Source organism: Neoarius graeffei, chromosome 23 (assembly GCF_027579695.1).
Source record: "Neoarius graeffei isolate fNeoGra1 chromosome 23, fNeoGra1.pri, whole genome shotgun sequence".
Taxonomy (NCBI): Eukaryota; Metazoa; Chordata; class Actinopteri; order Siluriformes; family Ariidae; genus Neoarius; species Neoarius graeffei.
In genome coordinates this window covers 59,550,648-59,569,471 of record NC_083591.1, presented here as the reverse complement: position 1 = coordinate 59,569,471, position 18,824 = coordinate 59,550,648, and the positions used below count along the sequence as shown (strand labels likewise).

Below are 18,824 nucleotides of genomic sequence, written 5' to 3'. Positions count from 1 at the left end.
TTAAAACTATAGATAAGAAGAAAGAAGACGAAACCTTTATTCGTCACATGCACACTTCAAGCACAGTGAAATTCATCCTCTGCATTTAACCCATCTGAAGCAGTGAACACACACAGAGCAGTGGGCAGTCACACTACAGCACCCGGGGAGCAGTCAGGGGTTCGATACCTCGCTCAAGGGCACTTCAGCCCAAGGCCACCCCACGTCAACCTAGGATAAGATTGATTTATTAATATCTCATGGGTAAATTATAGTGTTACATTGGTATGATGGTAAGAAAATAACAGCCAAGAGGATAGATGTATAGATTTCACTGATACATCAATCAATTAATTAATTAATTAATTAGGCTGCAAGTTCTTGGAATAAATTCTAATAATTTGGACGGCAGTGTTTTGGGACAGAGTTTTATCTTTTTCCTCTCAGACTGAACAAATTTCAGACTCTCTGAATGCCACAAATTCACAACTTTTATTTAAGGTATTGAACTTAAGATACACAGTCAATTATTAAAAGCATACAAAAAGATTTATTCCTCAAATATTCTAAACAGGAATAATGTACTATACTGTTTTGATTCAATTACAAGTTTATGCGAATTATACACATTGTTCTTTTCAGGATTAAATTATTTTAAATGTGCTTTAATTTCCTTAAAAACAAAAGTCTGCACTATAATATGCTCTGTATTTATAATAAAGCATTTTTGAAAGAAATGATCATTTCAAATTGTATTGAGTAATTGTATTACTACAAGTTTTTTAATGATAAACGAGTTAATCCGAAGTATTTGCATACTGATTTGCATATTTTTGCGACACACGAAGTACAAACTGAATCAAAGAGGAACTGGTTTCTGTTCAACCCGAAAGAAGTTATCGGTTGCACAATTTAAAAAAAAAAAAAGTGTCCTTTATTGTATAAACTTTCAGATAGTTGAAAGTACAAAAAAAATATAGGCCCTTTGTGTTTTCATTATATAGAATAATAAAACTTGTAACATTTTAACCTCATTAGCGGTCATTAGGTCAGATTCCGCACGGACATTATTATTGGTCGGACAACAAGCATTACGGTCGGGGTTTTTTTTTTCGTACTACCCGTTTCGGAAAAGTCCCACCTTCTGTACAGCGATTGGATACTATAAACTGCGAGCCAATCATGGCGCGAATAACTACACAGTACTATCCAATCTGAGTGCAGGAAGGCAGGACGTGTCGCAATACGAGTGGGAAAACAAACGGAAGCGTAAATCGATAGTCTTTACCCAACACAGCAATACCAAGCTAGCTATCAAAGTTTATGCAGCTCTTCACCGTCGCCTCAGATTTATTTACTGATTGACACAGTTTGTTGTTTTTCCAGGCAAGATGGGGGTTCCTAAGTTTTACCGATGGATTTCAGAGCGATATCCATGTCTGAGTGAAGTTGTGAAGGAGCACCAGGTTTGTGTAAATAAATGCTAGTTAGCTTTAGGACTAGCAGCCGGCTAACACCCCCCCGGCTGTAGAAGATTAAACACTTTCAGTAATTAATGCAAGTTTAAAAAAATATTTGTGGTCTGAAAGGAGTCTAAATTCGATGTGGTCACATTCTGAATTTTTTATTTTCCAACTCTTCAGCTTTTCAGCTAGTCAACCCTGAGGAATTCTGGAGCAGTCCCAAACTGAACTCTGGAACAGTTGTAGTGCACTACATAGGGAGCAAAGGGAGCGATTTCGTGTCGTAGACGAGTGCTGTAGTCTAGGGAGGAGGGAAAGATTTCGGATTGGGCACATGGGATATGTAATTTGTAGGTTAGAGAGTTGATCATCTTTAAGCTGTTATTTGTATAGCTATAGAGAGAACATTCTTATAAAATGTAATAAATTAGACGTTTAACCCTGAAGCTACAAGCTTTATTTGTATTGTTTTATTGAGATGAATGAAAATAAAGCACCATAAAAACCTGCTTTATAGGACCACATTGGAAATGTGTTTTCACTTTCATGTGTTATCCTGCTTCTTAATGTCTTTCATTATTTACTGAATAAAATCAAATCATAGTGTATTTTTAATTATAAGGATCAGTATATTTACAATCCACATGTTAGATTTGGCATAGTTTTACGCCGGATGCCCTCGCCAATTTATCCGGGCTTGGGACCAGCGCCAAGAGCACGCTTATGCACCCCAAGTGGCATGAAAGTGGCAGGTGTGGTAGAGAAGGATGCGGAAGACAGGGAGCAATGGAGACGAAAGAGGCGCTGTGGTGACCCCTAATCGGGAGCATCCAAAAGAAGAAGAATATATTTACAAATCAGGGATTCATCCAACCACAAAAATTGTCAGACCTTCAGTACAGATTTATCTTGTGAACAAACTATTTTAAAATAAATAAGCACATTGTGTATAATAATTAACTAGTTACTATTTATTAACGCCACTGAAAAAGCCCCACGTTTTTTATTAAAATGGTGAAATTATCACGACATTCTAGTTTGGCTGCTCTCTCTGGGTGGGAGGGGCATACTCTCTTTCCCCTGTCAATCACAGGGGCACTAGCCAATTATGGGCTTCAGTTATTGAACATCATTTCTAATTTTAATGCCAAATCTGTTCATGAATTGTCTGAAGTTTCTTCCTGATCAAGTTGATTAGATACGTGAATCCTCAGCTCTTCGAGATTGGAGATATTTGTCTAGTTTGGTCATTTTTGATTAAAACAGAATTAAACTATTTTTTCCCCTCTAACAGATCCCAGAGTTTGATAATCTATACCTGGACATGAATGGGATCATCCACCAGTGCTCACACCCCAACGACGAGGACGTGCACTTCCGCATCACAGAAGAGAAGATCTTCGCCGACATCTTCCACTACCTCGAAGTGCTCTTTCGCATCATCAAGCCCAGGAAGGTGTTCTTCATGGCTGTGGATGGAGTCGCACCAAGAGCCAAAATGAACCAGCAGCGTGGCAGAAGATTCAGGTACAGAATTCAACTTTGATCAGGAGAACATCTGAACTGAAGGCTTCTACATCCTTCTAATAGGAAGTCGTCTGGTGTTCTGGATTATATTAATGAGCTCGTTAGGTAGATGATTAAATTAGTCATATCTTAGACACTGAGATAATTAGGGTTCAGAAGTAACACTCATGTATAAGGAACATTTCCACAGGGCTATGTCCCAAATCACACACTGCCGTAGGTCACTACAGTGTAGCACGCCGTAAGCTGATCTCTTTTTTTTTCCTTTCAGATCGGCAAAGGAAGCAGAGGAGAAGATAAAGAAGGCTCTGGAGAAGGGCGAGGTTTTACCCACTGAGGCCCGATTCGACTCCAACTGCATCACGCCCGGTTTGTTTTACAGCTTTCACTGAAGAAAAACAATTTAATGCATTGTTTCATTAAATAACACACTTATATATATATATATATATATATATATATATATATATATATATATATATAATTTTTTTATTTTTATTTTTTTAATAATAGAAGTAATAATTATGTTGTAATTAATTGATTTAAATTATAATTTCATTGCTAATAATTATTCAATAGTAAATAATTTAAGTATGTGAAACCTGCATTTGTTTAAAATTTTCATTCTATTTATTTTAAAATAAATCATGATGTAAATGTATAAAGCTAAGTCATAAAGTAGTTAATATAATTAAATAAATCTGTTTATCCATTTGATTATTAATTAATATGCATTGATTAATTTAATTCCATCATATATTTTATTATTATCATCAAATATTAATGTATATAATTTTATGTTAATATTGTATTATAATTGTTTTATTTTTAAATCAAGCGCTGGATATATGTATTTAGTAATAAATGTATCGTCATAAAATTAGACTGAGAGATTGCAGTTTATTCTTTTATTTTGGAAAAATCCAGCCCATATCCACCACTCATCCCGACCGCCGTGTTTAGTTTCCTGTATGGCTGACTCGGGAAATAAGGAGGTTCAAGGAGTTTCAGTTTGTCTGAGCCAGTGATGTTTGTGGTGTTGTTTGTTTGTTTATCATTTCTCTATAGGTACGGAGTTCATGGCCCGACTTCACGAGCAGCTGAAATATTTTGTGCACAAAAAGCTGTCCACAGACCGACTGTGGCAGGGCGTGAGAGTGTATCTGTCTGGTCACGAGGTGAACAGGGCGCACACACACACACACACACACACACACACACACACACACCGTGATAATACAGCCGTGATACAATGAGACCCAAATCACCTGCATTCCAACTTAGTTAAAATTTAATACAGTAGAGCGTGGGCTCTTAAACTCATCATCAGCAGGGTTCATAACCCTTTAACTGTAAAAATAAATTCTGGCCTTCCAGATTTATTTCATTACATGTGTAAAATAATATTTTGTTTATTATTATTATTATTATTATTATTTTATTTTTTTTTTTAATTTATTTTTTTTTTTTAGAGTTGTAGCATATTCTATTCTTGAACTTTCCACCTCCAGGACACAAGGTTTAAGGTGCCATTCTTTATAGACTGAAATGTTTTTTAAGTTTGATGTTTGATTTAAATTTGTTCAGTTCATATGATCAGTTGAAGGGGCTCCAAACTTAATCTTAAATATAATAACTTCAGTAACAGTGGGTGTGATTTCCGTTGCTGTAACTTCATTCAGTAAAATCACAGGCATGTTGTCAAAAAATCAATACACTTTACTGTGTCAGTGTTTTTCTTCTTCTTTTCTTTTTTATATGCATAAAACATGCATTTTGTTGTCAACAGACTCCAGGAGAAGGCGAGCACAAGATCATGGAGTTCATTCGGTCTGAGACCGCCAAACCGGGCCACGATCCGAACACACGACACTGTCTGTACGGCCTGGACGCTGACCTGGTGTGTCTCCTCTGTGTGTGTGTGTGTGAGAGAGAGAGTGTGAGTATGTATTTATATTTTTGTCTATAATTGTGTCTCTTCCTCTCTGTCCCTGTAGATAATGCTGGGGCTGACGAGTCACGAGCCTCATTTCTCTCTGCTCAGAGAGGAGGTACGCTTCGGGGGGAAAAAGAACCAGAAGAGGTTTGTTTTGTCCTGGGGAAGGAGAGAGAGAGAGAGAGAGAGAGAGAGTGTGTGTGTGTGTGTGTGTGTGTGTGTTCATTCAAGTTTAACTAATTCTAGTGGTTTATTTGTGCAGAATAACAGCTCCAGAGGAGACGACATTCCACCTGCTCCACCTTTCCCTCATGAGGGAGTACATTGACTACGAGTTCTCTGCACTGAGGGTCAGCAACACCACACACACACACTATACACATTGCTGAGTTTTTGTTTTTGTTTTATCAGTGGACAAAGAGGCCTGGGGTTTTATTTATTTATTTATTTTTTTAAACACACCAGAAAGTGTAACCTTGGGTTCTAATCTGTGCTATGTTCTGTGGTTCTCAGGAGAAGATCTCATTTGGATATGATCTGGAGCGGATTATAGACGACTGGATCCTGATGGGCTTCCTGGTGGGAAACGACTTCATCCCCCACCTGCCTCACCTGCACATTAACCAGGATGCTCTGCCCCTGCTCTACAGGACATACATCACCGTCCTGCCCACACTCGGGGGTCAGATATGTTTTTATACAGTTCTGTACAAAAGTCTTAGACGCATGTAAAGAAATGCTGTCGACCAAAAATGGCTTAAAAAATAATGAAATGAAATGTTTCAACATTAAAAAAGTTATAAACAGTAATCAGTGAGCCATAATAAATGAAAAAGTCAGTATTTGGTGTGAGACGACCCTTTGCTTTAAAAAATAATCTCCGTCTCAGGTCCAGTGAGGTCAGTTTTATGTGGAAATGATCTGTAGGTTTTCCTGAGCATCTTCCAGAACCAGCCACAGTTCTTCTGGACACTTTGACTGTCACACTCACTTCTTCATTTTACACCAAAACCCAGCAGCCTTCATTATGATTTCTTTTTTCATCTGAAAAGTGTCTCTTATGGAATACGCTGCTCAGATACAAACTTTTTTTCTTTCCTGTAACATTTAATTTTGTGCTGGAAAACAAACGTTTGGACTCTAAAATGTTTTTGTACCGACTTGATAATGCAGAAATCATAAAATAGAAATCTATAACAAAGTTTGCATGAAAAAAAATGAGGGCTAAGACTTTTGCACAGTGCTGTACGTACGTATGTATGTGTGTGTTTGCGGGTATCAGTCCATGTGTGTTTTGATTTTTTTTCTTCTCTCTCTGTGTTCATTAGGATACCTGAATGAAAACGGTCATCTAAACCTGGCTCACTTCGAGAAGTATCTTGAGAAGCTGTCAGAGGTGTCTGTCTGTCTGTCTGTCTGTCTGTCTGTCTGTCTGTCTGTTTATCCATTTGTATATCTCTCTGCATGTGTGTATCTGTCTCGTGTGAATCTACTCTGTGGGTGTAGATGTGTCTTTTATGATCCGTGTTTTATGGCATTACACTGAACAGTGATGTGTTTATATTTACTATTATTGCTCTGTTATTACGATCTTGTTGGACATTATTGGAGTTTATAAAAATACTTAGAAAGCACTTTTATCATAATTCTGAAGCATTATAATGATTTTATAAGCACTTTCTCTGTACGCATTGTTTAAACGCGCTCTGTTTTTCTCCCTGATGTCCAGTTTGACCGTGAACACTTCAACGAGGTGTTTGTGGATCTGAAGTGGTTCGAGAGCAAGGTGGGGAACAAATACGTGAACGAAGCAGCCGGTCTCGCTGCCGAGGAGGATCAGGGCAGGAGGAACAAGGTGAGGGTGTGTGTGTGTGTGTGTGTTTTAAAAATAAACAAAATAAAACTTTTGGTGTTTCAGATGAAATTAAAACGTTCGACTTTGTTTTCAGCCATTAAAAGACTCTCTCAGTCTGGCAGCTTTGGATGGAGATAAAGACTTACCTTGTTCTACAGGAAGAGGTGTGTATACACACACACACACACACACACACTGATCACTATGACTGTACCTCAGACTCTACTGTTGAGTATTTATAAGTCATCCAGAAACCCAATATACTGTGAGCTAATGTACTGATTAGCAGTTAGCATATTAGATTAGCACTTTACAGAAATTCACACACAGCTAGATGCTATTCTGTCTCACATGGCCTGATGGATGATACTGAGTAAACAGGAGAGTGAGTCAAAAGTATTTTTATCAGTGTTTCATTTTGCACATTTCTGCATCTTTCCTCACAACAAAAGGTGCCGAGGAGGACGGAGAGGACGAGGACTTGTTTGAGACGGAATTCCGACAGTATAAGAGAATGTATTACATGACCAAGATGGATGTAGAGGTGGTCTCTGAGTGAGTGGATGGCCTGTTTTGTGTGTGAGATAATCTGCTGAAGACTTTTTTTTTTTTCAATAAACCCTTAATGTGGTATGGTACAAGATTAGCTGAGATGGAAATAGATTTAATAAGAGGTAATCAGAAACCTGGAAATGTTAAACAGTATAGTGTTAAAGTAAATGGCTGATTAATAACTCTAGACGGGGTTACGTGTTGAAACGTGTCGTGTCTGTCTGGGTTGCAGTGAGTTTTTGGCCAGTCAGGCTCGCTGCTATGTGGAGGGAATCCAGTGGATCCTGCATTATTACTATCACGGAGTTCAGTCCTGGAGCTGGTGAGGAAACTGCTCGGGAGTGACTGCATACCCCTCTCTCTCTCTCTCTCTCTCTCTCTCTCTCTCTCTGTGTGTGTGAGTAATACAGATGGAGATTTACGGCATGACTCTGTTTGTACAGGTATTACCCGTATCACTACGCACCTTTCCTCTCTGATGTGAGGAACATTGCTGATCTCACATTGACCTTTGACCTGGGAAAGCCTTTCATGCCCTTTGAACAGCTGCTGGGTGTTTTACCTTCAGCGAGCAAAGAGCTACTGCCTAAATGCTACCAGGTAACCGACACACACAGGTGACTTTGTTAGTAATAATAAGCAATTATTGGATGAGGTTGAACAAAATATTGTGATTTGTTAGTGATGAGCAAGCAGCAATTAATTATTTCGGCAGAGGCAAATAATTGCTTGCGAGACACTAACAAATCACGATGTTTTGCGAAAACAGAGTTCAATAATTGTTTTACAGGGATGGGAATTTTCCGCGGATCCGCGGAATTCCGCGGATTTTATCAACCCAGGGGTCATTTTTGTGAATCGTCTAAATCCGAGGAGAAAATATTTAGGGGGGGTTAGGTATGTGTTGACCCGGTCAACCATCGGGAACAAGGCTCTGTTTACATCGGCAGTTCAGAACGTACACTGTATTTGATTGGCCGTTGAGAGAGAAATATCGCGATTTGACCAGTGGTAAACGAGCATAGATAGGAAAGGCCAAAATGTCACATGTGAGCTTCGTTCTGATTGGTTCTTCGCATTTCGCTTTCTTACTCATTCAACATGGTGCTCCACGAGGCCGGAGATTGAGGATGTAACGGCGAATAAGAGCTTCAAAATGGTGAAAATTATCACAAAAGAAAATGAATCGCTTATTCAGATTATATGGAGCCGTAGAGGGGACATGGTGAATAAAAAAATAACAAAGCGTGGGAACGACTTATAAGGCGTGTGCACGAGATATTAATGCACGAGTTATAACCCGTGCGCACGCTTTGCGTTAAGGCGTGCGCTCGGGTAGTTAAAAGTGAGGGGATGAGTTACAAATCGTTCCCTTGCTTTCATTAAGGCGTGCGCACGGGTTATTAAAAAGTGAGGGAACGTCTTAAAACGCGTTCCCTCGGTTTATATCCAAGGCGTAGGAATGATATCCTATGTCGTTCCCTCGACTTATTAAAATATTCCCATAATATCCTTGTTTTCGTTTATCTCGTTGCCTACACACACACAGGCTGTAGCTCACCATGGTAGCTCCGGAAATACTAGACGCTATTTCATTATATTTTAATACTGGACTCAGATACACAGAAATCCTCGATGCACTTGCATCCCAACATGGCTTTATTATAAGTCTGAGACACCTCAAGAGAGTTTAGGTCAGAAAAACTACGACGGCGAAGCCCATTCTCTCTCAGAACTCTCTTGAGGTGTCTCAGACTTATAATAAAGCCATGTTGGGATGCAAGTGCATCGAGGACTTCTGTGTATCTGAGTCCAATATTAAAATATAATGAAATAGCGTCTAGTATTTCCGGAGCTACCATGGTGAGCTACAGCCTGTGTGTACGTGTGTGTAGGCAACGAGATAAACGAAAACAAGGATCTCATCTCATCTCATTATCTCTAGCCGCCTCATCCTTCTACAGGGTCGCAGGCAAACTGGAGCCCATCCCAGCTGACTACGGGCGAAAGGCGGGGTACACCCTGGACAAGTCGCCAGGTCATCACAGGGCTGACACATAGACACAGACAACCATTCACACTCACATTCACACCTACAGTCAATTTAGAGTCACCAGTTAACCTAACCTGCATGTCTTTGGACTGTGGGGGAAACCGGAGCACCCGGAGGAAACCCACGCGGACACGGGGAGAACATACAAACTCCACACAGAAAGGCCCTCGCCGGCCCCGGGGCTCAAACCCAGGACCTTCTTGCTGTGAGGCGACAGCACTAACCACTACACCACCGTGCCGCCCGAAAACAAGGATATTGTGGGAATATTTTAATAAGTCAAGGGAACGACATAAGATATCATTCCTACGCCTTGGATATAAACCGAGGGAACGCGTTTTAAGACGTTCCCTCACTTTTTAATAACCCATGCGCACGCCTTTATAACTCGAGGGCACACCTTAATGAAAGCGAGGGAGCGATTTGTAACTCGTCCCCTCACTTTTAACTACCCGAGCGCACGCCTTAACGCAAAGCGTGTGCACGGGTTATAACTCGTGCACGCACATTAATATCTCGTGCACACACCTTATAAGTCGTTCCCACTCTTTATTTTTTTATTCACCATGCTGCTAAAAGGAAAAAAAACATCTCTGCAATGAAGCATTCCTAGAAAAAGAACAAGTACTTTGTAAATATGTTGAAAACTTAGAGTAGTGTTGCTAGTTATATGTGATTGTGACTTTGGGAGCTGAGAGAACTGTTCAACAGGGAAATTGTGTTTCTGTTGAGACAAGTTCACTGCAAAAGAGGTAACTGCATTCTTTAATAAAGTAACTGAAACATTTACAGGATTATGTCAAATATTCTGTCTTTGTGTTTAATTTATATTCATCATTCCTTTCATTCTAGCATGAAGTTAAAAATTCTTTTTAGCTGAGCATTATTGAGACTATTTTTGTTTATTAGTGTCCAAAACTCAAGCTTCTTTGGACTGAAAATATTATTCAACTGAGCAATCTGAGACCATTTCTAGTGGTCTAAAATGTATAAAACTCATTAGCTTCCGGGGGCCTTCGGTCCCCTGGACCCCCGACCAGGCTCCGCCCTGGACCTGGCTGGGGGCCAATGGCCCCCAGACCCCCAATTAAATTTTCAGCTGAAAATACAATTTCTCATTCTCATCCCTGGTTTTATCATTCAATTGATTTTTTTTTTTAAATACTGACTATAAAGTTTGAACAACGAGTCAAACAATAAAGAAATTGAGCCATGTTTGAAGTAAAAAGTGCAAAGTAACTATGCATGAGCAGACCATTATTTGTAGGCAGTTATTTGCAGTTTGCTCAGCCAATCAAAACGGCGTAAAAAATAATTTTAATGATCTCATCTCATCTCATTATCTGTAGCTGCTTTATCCTGTTCTACAGGGTCGCAGGCGAGCTGGATCCTATCCCAGCTGACTACGGGTGAAAGGCGGGGTTCACCCTGGACAAGTCGCCAGGTCATCACAGGGCTGACACATAGACACAGACAACCATTCACACTCACATTCACACCTACGCTCAATTTAGAGTCACCAGTTAACCTAACCTGCATGTCTTTGGACTGTGGGGGAAACCGGAGCACCCGGAGGAAACCCACACAGACACGGGGAGAACATGCAAACTCCGCACAGAAAGGCCCTCGCCGGCCCCGGGGCTCGAACCTGGACCTTCTTGCTGTGAGGCGACAGCGCTAACCACTACACCACCGTGCCGCCCTAATTTTAATGATAATACACTTTATTTGTATAGTGCCGTTCATACATAAATAAGAAATATAAAACTAAAAAGCAAATGCATGTTCAGAAAGACAGGTGAAGAGACAGACAGACAAATGGGCAGGCAGGCAGCGGAAAACAAATGGGAGATGGACAGAAGGGCAAATGGATGGACAAACAGACAGTTGAATAGAGATACAGATGGGTGAATAGATGGGCAGGTAGAAGAGGAATAAACCAGTATAAAAAAAAAAAACACACATTGTTCCTCAAAAATACACTCCTGTTGTGTGTGTGTGTGTGTGTGTGTCAGCACCTGATGATGTCTCCGAGCTCTCCGATTATTGAGTATTACCCTGTGGACTTTAAGACGGACCTGAATGGGAAGCAGCAGGAGTGGGAGGCCGTCGTCCTCATCCCCTTCATTGATGAGGTTCCCCACCTTCATACATCTGTGCATCTAATACACACTCGCCTGCACCAAGCTCCGCCTTAGAGTGTGTGTGTGTGTGTGTGTGTGTGTGTGTGTGTGTGTGGTTCAGAAACGGTTGCTGGCAGCCATGGCCCCCTACACAGACAGTCTGAGTAATTCAGAGCGAGCGAGAAACAGGCACAGTGAGTGTGCAGTGTACTGCTATGACAAAGATCTCGACTTCACATTCACATCACCACTGCCTGAGGTTTTCCCCAACATCACACACTGCCACGCCAGGTATACACACACACACACACACACAATGTAAATAAACCTGTTTACTAACTCGCATATTATAACCAGATTGAAGAGACAATATGTGTGTGTGTGTGTAGGTCAATGCTTGTGCCCATGGATGCCTGGCGAGTGTCTCTGGATGTCATCAGACGCAGAATTGATCGGAGCACTCTGTATTTCTGTGGCTTTCCCACTTTACAGCACATCTCCCATAAAGTAAATATCATTCACATCACTGTTTTTTTTATTTTATTTTAATTATTGTATTATTATTATTATTATTATTACACAACTATCACAAATTTAACATCATAGCATTATAAAGTAATTTATTTCTAAGCTTACTATATTGTTATCATTAACTTTTAAAGTTATAACTTCATAACTGGCTCCAGATTAACTTTAAAGTGGTCAGATTGTTCATGAGATTTTTCTTGTTTTTCAGTTTTATAAGAAGAAGAGCGGTGTGGTCGTGTTCCAGCAGAGCAGCCGAGGAGAAAACATGATGCTGGAGATTTTAACCAGCCAGCAGGGCGAGCCGGTGAGCACACACTCTTTATTTAAAGACAAATTAAAACAACTTGAAGGTGAAGTATGCATGTGTGGGTTTTTTTTTCCCCCCCTTGTGTGTTTAGGTTTTGGAGGACGTCGCAGCGCTCGTGTTGGGGAAGTGCGTGTTTGTGAACTGGCCTCACCTGGAGGAGGCGCGTGTGGTCGCCATGTCAGACGGAGAGTCAAAGTAAGGCTTTCATCTGAACAGTGGGTGGGGTTATCTCATCTTAATGGGTCAAGTGAATAACTTTAAACTGTCTGTTTGTAACCGAATATGCTCAGTAGCACTTTTTTTTCCCATTCGCGTGAATAATAATAATAATAATAATCTTTCTGTCTCTCAGGTTTTTCCTGGAGGAACCAGCAGGAGTGCAGAAGCTATACGAGGACACGCCTCCTCCTGTTAAAGTGGTGTATCTGAGCGATAAAGAGCAGAAGGAGTGGGTTAAAGAGGTGCAGAGCGTCACTGAGCAGTAAGAGCTTCCTCACACTCTGATTGGTCAGAAGAGAAGGTGTTGATTAATTCTCTCTAACAGCAGCTCTGACTGTAGTGCAGGTTTATATTAATGCTCTCGTTCTGATATGTTAGGGTCATTCCACGCCAAACGTCCGAATGCTCCCGCTCGACCATCTCAGATTTACCTGAAAAAATTCCACGAGGTTCACACACTTCCCAATAGGAAAAGTCCCAAATTTCAGCTCCCAACTCATTATAGTTTTGTCATAAAAAAATATTTAGGCAGCTAACCCCAGACACGTTTTCAGCAGAGTTTTCTAGGGAGCCACTTTCACATTGCTGTATCTAGAAAACTATTTGAGCTAGGTCTTTCAAATTTCCAAGGGCTAATATCTGGCTAAAGTACTCGTAGTAGATGGAGTTTTACACATGTGCTTTTGGTTTATCATTAGCATTCTGGCAGCTTGAATTTGCTCGAAAATTCAACTCTTCAAATCTGGCAGCATATTTGAAGGACTGTTGAAAGTGTAATATTAAAGATAGAGGCTTGATATTGCACATGCACCTTCCCACACATGCTGTGTACTTTGTATTCAAAAACTGTCCCTCTGTGAAGCATGGTCTAGAAGATATTAAGGTTTAAAAATTGGAAAAAATAATTTGGTGCCATTTTTGGCATGGTATAGCAAAAAAATGATAGGTCCCACCAACATAAAATTGGCTGTTTTTGAAAGATTAGATGTATGTTTCTAACATATCCAAAAATTGTGATGGTGTTTTGCCTTAATGTTGCAAAATGATTTTTTGAAAATGAGGTGTTTGCATATATACACAGCATTCATGGTCTATGAAGGCACTTCCAGATGCTAAGAACACGCCATGAATTTATTTTGCACAGCTTAAACTTAATAAAATGCTTCATTTGATTCATGGTAAAGTACACTAGAAGGATAGCCTATATGCCATTTTTAGGTATTGCAATATTGGAACTCCAATATTGGTGAAAACTGAAACTTGTCACAAACCATTACATATCTGTTGTACCATGATTTAAAAGAAAAAAAAAACTGTATGCATTGGCAACTTAGGGAAAGCTATTGTAAATTATCTGAACTCTTTAATGAATCTTTCAGATGCTTCGATGTCACATTCCTGAATTGTATATAGACGTCCAGTTGTAGTTCTAGGAGCATCTATTTTAGAGATGATGTGTTGCACAGGTACCCAGCACAAATCTTCTCTCATTGGCCAGAAGAAACTTTTTGCTGGGCCATGTGGATGCATAAATTGTATCTGAACATCTTGCTGATCTTCAGATGTCTCTCTGATGCTTCCAACCCACCAGTGATGGTCATAAACACAGGTTATATATTGGCCAGGTGTCATGTCACTGATCTGGAGGCCATGTGAAAACTCTTCTTCAATATGTTCTATCTCATAGTTGACCAAAAATCCAGCAATTCCAGACACTCTGCTGACCTCAATTGTTGTGGCATTGACTGGCTTGAAACAGTGATTATCTCTAGTACCTGGCACCGTGAATGCCTTTGCGAATCTGCTTTCTAGCTTGTCAGCCATGGACTTTACACTTTCTTTGCTTATCCACATAAATTTCACCCCAGGATGTTTTTTTCCGCCCATTTGAAGAGGTCTTCAGGGGTTAGGATGTGGTTTGTATCAGTGGCCTGCAGACTCGCTCTTGCAGCCTCTCGCTTTACTGTGCCACCTATTCCATCACATGGTGACTTACCGTGTGATGTTCCAAAGAAGTTCCATTCCGCAGAAACACCGAAGTCTGATGAGTGATAAAGCAGATTGATAAAGCTTTTGCGGTTTTTATAATGAGCAGCAGCTCCATCACTGAAATAGTGAATGGTCTTCAAAGTGGGCAGCAACTTCTTCACTTCGGGTACAACACTGCACAGAAAAGTGTACACAGCTTCTGTATCATGCTTAAGACAATCACTCACTATGCACATACTTGAACATTTAAGCTGGTCATCCTCCGTGTAGTAGATCACAAAAGGATGCAGGGTACACTGGGAGTTATCCCAGTGGTAACCCTGGGCGGCGTCTTGAACAATAAAAGAGTAATTCTCAGCAAAGTCAAGAAGTATGATGCATTCATCTGAGTGCAGTTCTTCCTTCAGTTGGCATAAACAATGACTTTGATGCTTTGCAATAAAGTGATGAACCGACAGTTGGTTTACTTTTTCCATGAGCAAATCCAGGTAGTCTTCTGTTGAGATGGTGTAGTCCAAAAGAGTTGTTCTGTCAGTTGTCACCCACTGCTTGAAGCTAATGTTGTCTACATCATCACTTACTTTGTCATTCAAAAAGTGTTCTAGATTTGTGGATCCTGGGCACTCTTCACACCCGTGTAACATGCATTCCATGTTCTGTTTGGAACACACAAGATGGTTCAGGAGATCTGTGTGGGTGATTTTCTCTGCTTGGTTTTCAGTTGGGAAAGCAGAAAGCATTAGCTTCACATTCTGGTGGTACACACAAACACAAACAGAATGTGTCCCTCTAGCACCTACAGTTATGCACTCCTTGGGACGGAGTGAGCAAAATTTGGAGATTCCTATCTTCAGGTCAGGGTTTGATTGCTTGAATAGCTGGAAGGCTTCATTCAGATTCATTACCATTAATCTTTTTTGCTTGTGTACTCTCTTGTCTCCTTCTTTGACACTCTTAAAATCTTTTTTACCAGGCAGTGGTCTAGAAATATCATCCTGGTGAAAAAATGCAATAACTTTGTTTACAGTGTCTGTACTCAGTGGTCTTCCTATTGAGGGTGTGATGACAGGCAAAATACCATGTTCTAAGCGCAGATCTCTTGCTCGTCTGACTAGACGCTCACTAACACCAAATTCATCAATGGTCTTTGCAATACTCCAGCTTTGTGGTACCAAAGTTAATAACTTGATCTGCTCCTGCTTTCCAGTCGTGATTGATAACTTTTGCTTCAAAGCTGTGACAAGATAGCCAACATCACTCACATCAGCAGATGATGTGGTCATCATAGGAGCAGCCCATGACGTTGAAGGGACTGCAGCACACCAATGTAGCATTTCCTTGGTCTTGTGGCCAACTTCTTCAACCTTTCTCTTAATGTACGCTTCCTTATCCCTGGGACTGACTCGTGAGATTTTACATGGGGAAAGTCCAATAGCAGTGAAGCACTTATCCAATTGGTCTTTTATGTCTTCCTGTTGTACATAGTCAACATGATCATGATCATGATCAACATGCTCTTGCAATGGAACTTTGACTGACACTTTATACATATGCTTCTTGCACTGCATGCATACTTTCATTCCAGCCTTTACAGATGTCTTTCCAATGGCCTCTGCTTGGGACAGAGATGATGCGAAGATTTTTTTTCATAGGTCTTGCATGTAAGCCATATGGGTTGCTGCAGTTTTTTTTGTAGAGAAGAGTAACAATCCAGGTTTATTTTCTTATGGTACAAACATATAGTTGCATCAGGTGGTACATCATCCTGCAGACTACACCTGTGCTTCAGGAGCATTTGGTCATCTTTTGACAGAGAAGTGATGGATACCAGTTGTCTTGGTCTGAAACAATAGAAGCATAACATGTCAAAATGATGGTCAATCAGCAAAGTTGCAAGAAAAGTATTAATGTAAAGTAAGTATTAAAGTAGTTAGACTTACATTGCATAACTCTTGGTGTAATCCAACCTGTGGCAGTCTTCAGCACATCCCAACACAGCTCCAATAAAACATGGAGCCAAAGATGCCATCTTGAAAACTGTGAGCCTGCTCATTCTAGTCATTTAAATAGTCAATCTGATTGCAAGTGGCTCGTTCTAAATACAGGTGTGAACATTTACTAGAGTGCCTTGGAATCTGATTGATGTGGGGATGGTATGAGACACTTGCATCCACATTATGTTCTGCAGTGTGCATGCTCAATTTGACACATTTCTGTTTCTATACCTAATGATTACATATAAGTTGACCTTCAAATATAGTTTATCATGAATCAAATGAAGCATTTTATTGAGTTTAAGCTGTATGTAATGAATTTAAGGCGTTCTCTTAGCATCTGGAAGTGCCTTCATAGACCATGAATGCTGTGTATATATGCAAACACCTCATTTTCAAAAAATCATTTTGCAACATTAAGGCAAAACACCATCACAATTTTTGGATATGTTAGAAACATACATCTAATCTTTCAAAAACAGCCAATTTTATGTTGGTGGGACCTATCATTTTTTTGCTATACCATGCCAAAAATGGCACCAAATTATTTTTTCCAATTTTTAAACCTTAATATCTTCTAGACCATGCTTCACAGAGGGACAGTTTTTGAATACAAAGTACACAGCATGTGTGGGAAGGTGCATGTGCAATATCAAGCCTCTATCTTTAACATTATACTTTCAACAGTCCTTCAAATATGCTGCCAGATTTGAAGAGTTGAATTTTCGAGCAAATTCAAGCCGCCAGAACGCTATGATAAACCAAAAGCACATGTGTAAAAGTCCATCTACTACAAGTACTTTAGCCAGATAGTAGCCCTTGGAAATTTGAAAGACCTAGCTCAAATAGTTTTCTAGATACAGCAATGTGAAAGTGGCTCCCTAGAAAACTCTGCTGAAAACGTGTCTGGGGTTAGCTGCCTAAATATTTTTTTATGACAAAACTATAATGAGTTGGGAGCTGAAATTTGGGACTTTTCCTATTGGGAAGTGTGTGAACCTCGTGGAATTTTTTCAGGTAAATCTGAGATGGTCGAGCGGGAGCATTCGGACGTTTGGCGTGGAATGACCCGTTATCGTTTCTATAGTAACAGCTCATTCACAGGGACTCGTACAGCAGACGCTCCACTGATAATAAACAGATTCGTCAACATGGTGAAGTTTTCTTAAAGTCAGTAGATGTTTCTGTATCCTCTCTGGAAGGAGTCTCCAGTGTGAGCGCTGTGTAACAGTCAGAGGTGAAGCTGGAACTTTAGGTTTTCTGATGTCTTCAGGACAGAGGAGTTTACACGTCTTTACAGTTTCTATAAAGCTGGGGTAAAAGCTGGGGGGTTTTTTTGGTCTTATTAACTTGAAGAGAGAATAAAGAGGCTGGTGAGGGAACGACTGTTTACAGCTGCTATAACGTACGTGACAACAGGAACTAACTATAAATGGATAAAAGGTGTGACGTTACTTGCAGAGTATTTTACTGTAACAGCAGCGCACATAGCTTTTATTTATTTTTTACTTTTATTAGTTTAGTAGAAAATGGTCAGTTTAGATGGAATAGTATGCATTTTTTTTCCTTATTTATCATGAGGGAAATCTAGATTTGAGTGTTTTCTTTGGAAATATTTCTCCATAAATAAATGACTCATTTATTTTTTTGTAACCGTGTCCTGGACTCTAACTCTGTCTCTCTGCCTGTGTTTACAGCCACAGTAAGCGTAAAGGTGTGGTGATAAACGAGACGTCAGTGCTGCTCTACGCTCAGCTCCTCACAGGCAGGAAGTACGTCGTCTCCCCGAGCAGTCAGGTCCATCTGGAGAAACAGTGGGCCAAACAGATCCTGCCCTTCGCTTACCAAGCCATCGTTAAGGTACTCTTCATGACCAACATCAGATTTATAGCACAGCCTGAAAATCAGACTGTTACCCAAGTTTTTCTTTTTTTAGAATTATTAAATAAATTTACAACAAATCTCTTAATGTTCATTATGATTTAAAACAAACAAATCCACATGGTAGTGTGATTTATATAATGTAATCCTACAATGTTTTATTGGATTTTATATTAATATCTTTGTATGCTTTGCACTCTATCAGTTGGCACATTAACAACAATTTGTTGTTTTTAAAAAAAGTAGGAAATCACCGAACACTGTTAAGGCTGTATTATATTTGCTTTTAGAATTAGAAGAAGAATTAGAATGCCTTTATTGTCACTATAGACCCTTTTCACTCACGTGACCTTCGTAAACGCGACCACCATTTTGGACATGAAGAAATAACGGTTTATGGCACAGACCCTTTCGGTTC

The 18,824-nt window shown here is 39.9% G+C and overlaps 1 protein-coding gene across 1 annotated transcript in view; it reads left to right on the top strand.

The window, feature by feature from the left end:
* The first annotated feature begins 1,251 nt into the window (after positions 1-1,251).
* Positions 1,252-18,824, top strand: part of xrn1 (5'-3' exoribonuclease 1) — a 36,234-nt gene continuing 18,661 nt past the window's right edge. Inside the window, exons 1-21 of the mRNA XM_060906559.1 lie at positions 1,252-1,445; positions 2,737-2,969; positions 3,241-3,338; positions 4,038-4,147; positions 4,759-4,869; positions 4,967-5,052; positions 5,168-5,255; positions 5,419-5,587; positions 6,234-6,301; positions 6,635-6,760; positions 6,855-6,924; positions 7,213-7,315; positions 7,545-7,634; positions 7,756-7,912; positions 11,381-11,500; positions 11,610-11,779; positions 11,878-11,995; positions 12,225-12,320; positions 12,415-12,518; positions 12,676-12,804; positions 18,223-18,385. Coding sequence (XP_060762542.1) covers positions 1,371-1,445; positions 2,737-2,969; positions 3,241-3,338; positions 4,038-4,147; positions 4,759-4,869; positions 4,967-5,052; positions 5,168-5,255; positions 5,419-5,587; positions 6,234-6,301; positions 6,635-6,760; positions 6,855-6,924; positions 7,213-7,315; positions 7,545-7,634; positions 7,756-7,912; positions 11,381-11,500; positions 11,610-11,779; positions 11,878-11,995; positions 12,225-12,320; positions 12,415-12,518; positions 12,676-12,804; positions 18,223-18,385 — 2,484 coding nt within the window. The 5' untranslated portion in view covers positions 1,252-1,370. The remainder of the gene's footprint in view (positions 1,446-2,736; positions 2,970-3,240; positions 3,339-4,037; positions 4,148-4,758; positions 4,870-4,966; positions 5,053-5,167; positions 5,256-5,418; positions 5,588-6,233; positions 6,302-6,634; positions 6,761-6,854; positions 6,925-7,212; positions 7,316-7,544; positions 7,635-7,755; positions 7,913-11,380; positions 11,501-11,609; positions 11,780-11,877; positions 11,996-12,224; positions 12,321-12,414; positions 12,519-12,675; positions 12,805-18,222; positions 18,386-18,824) is intronic.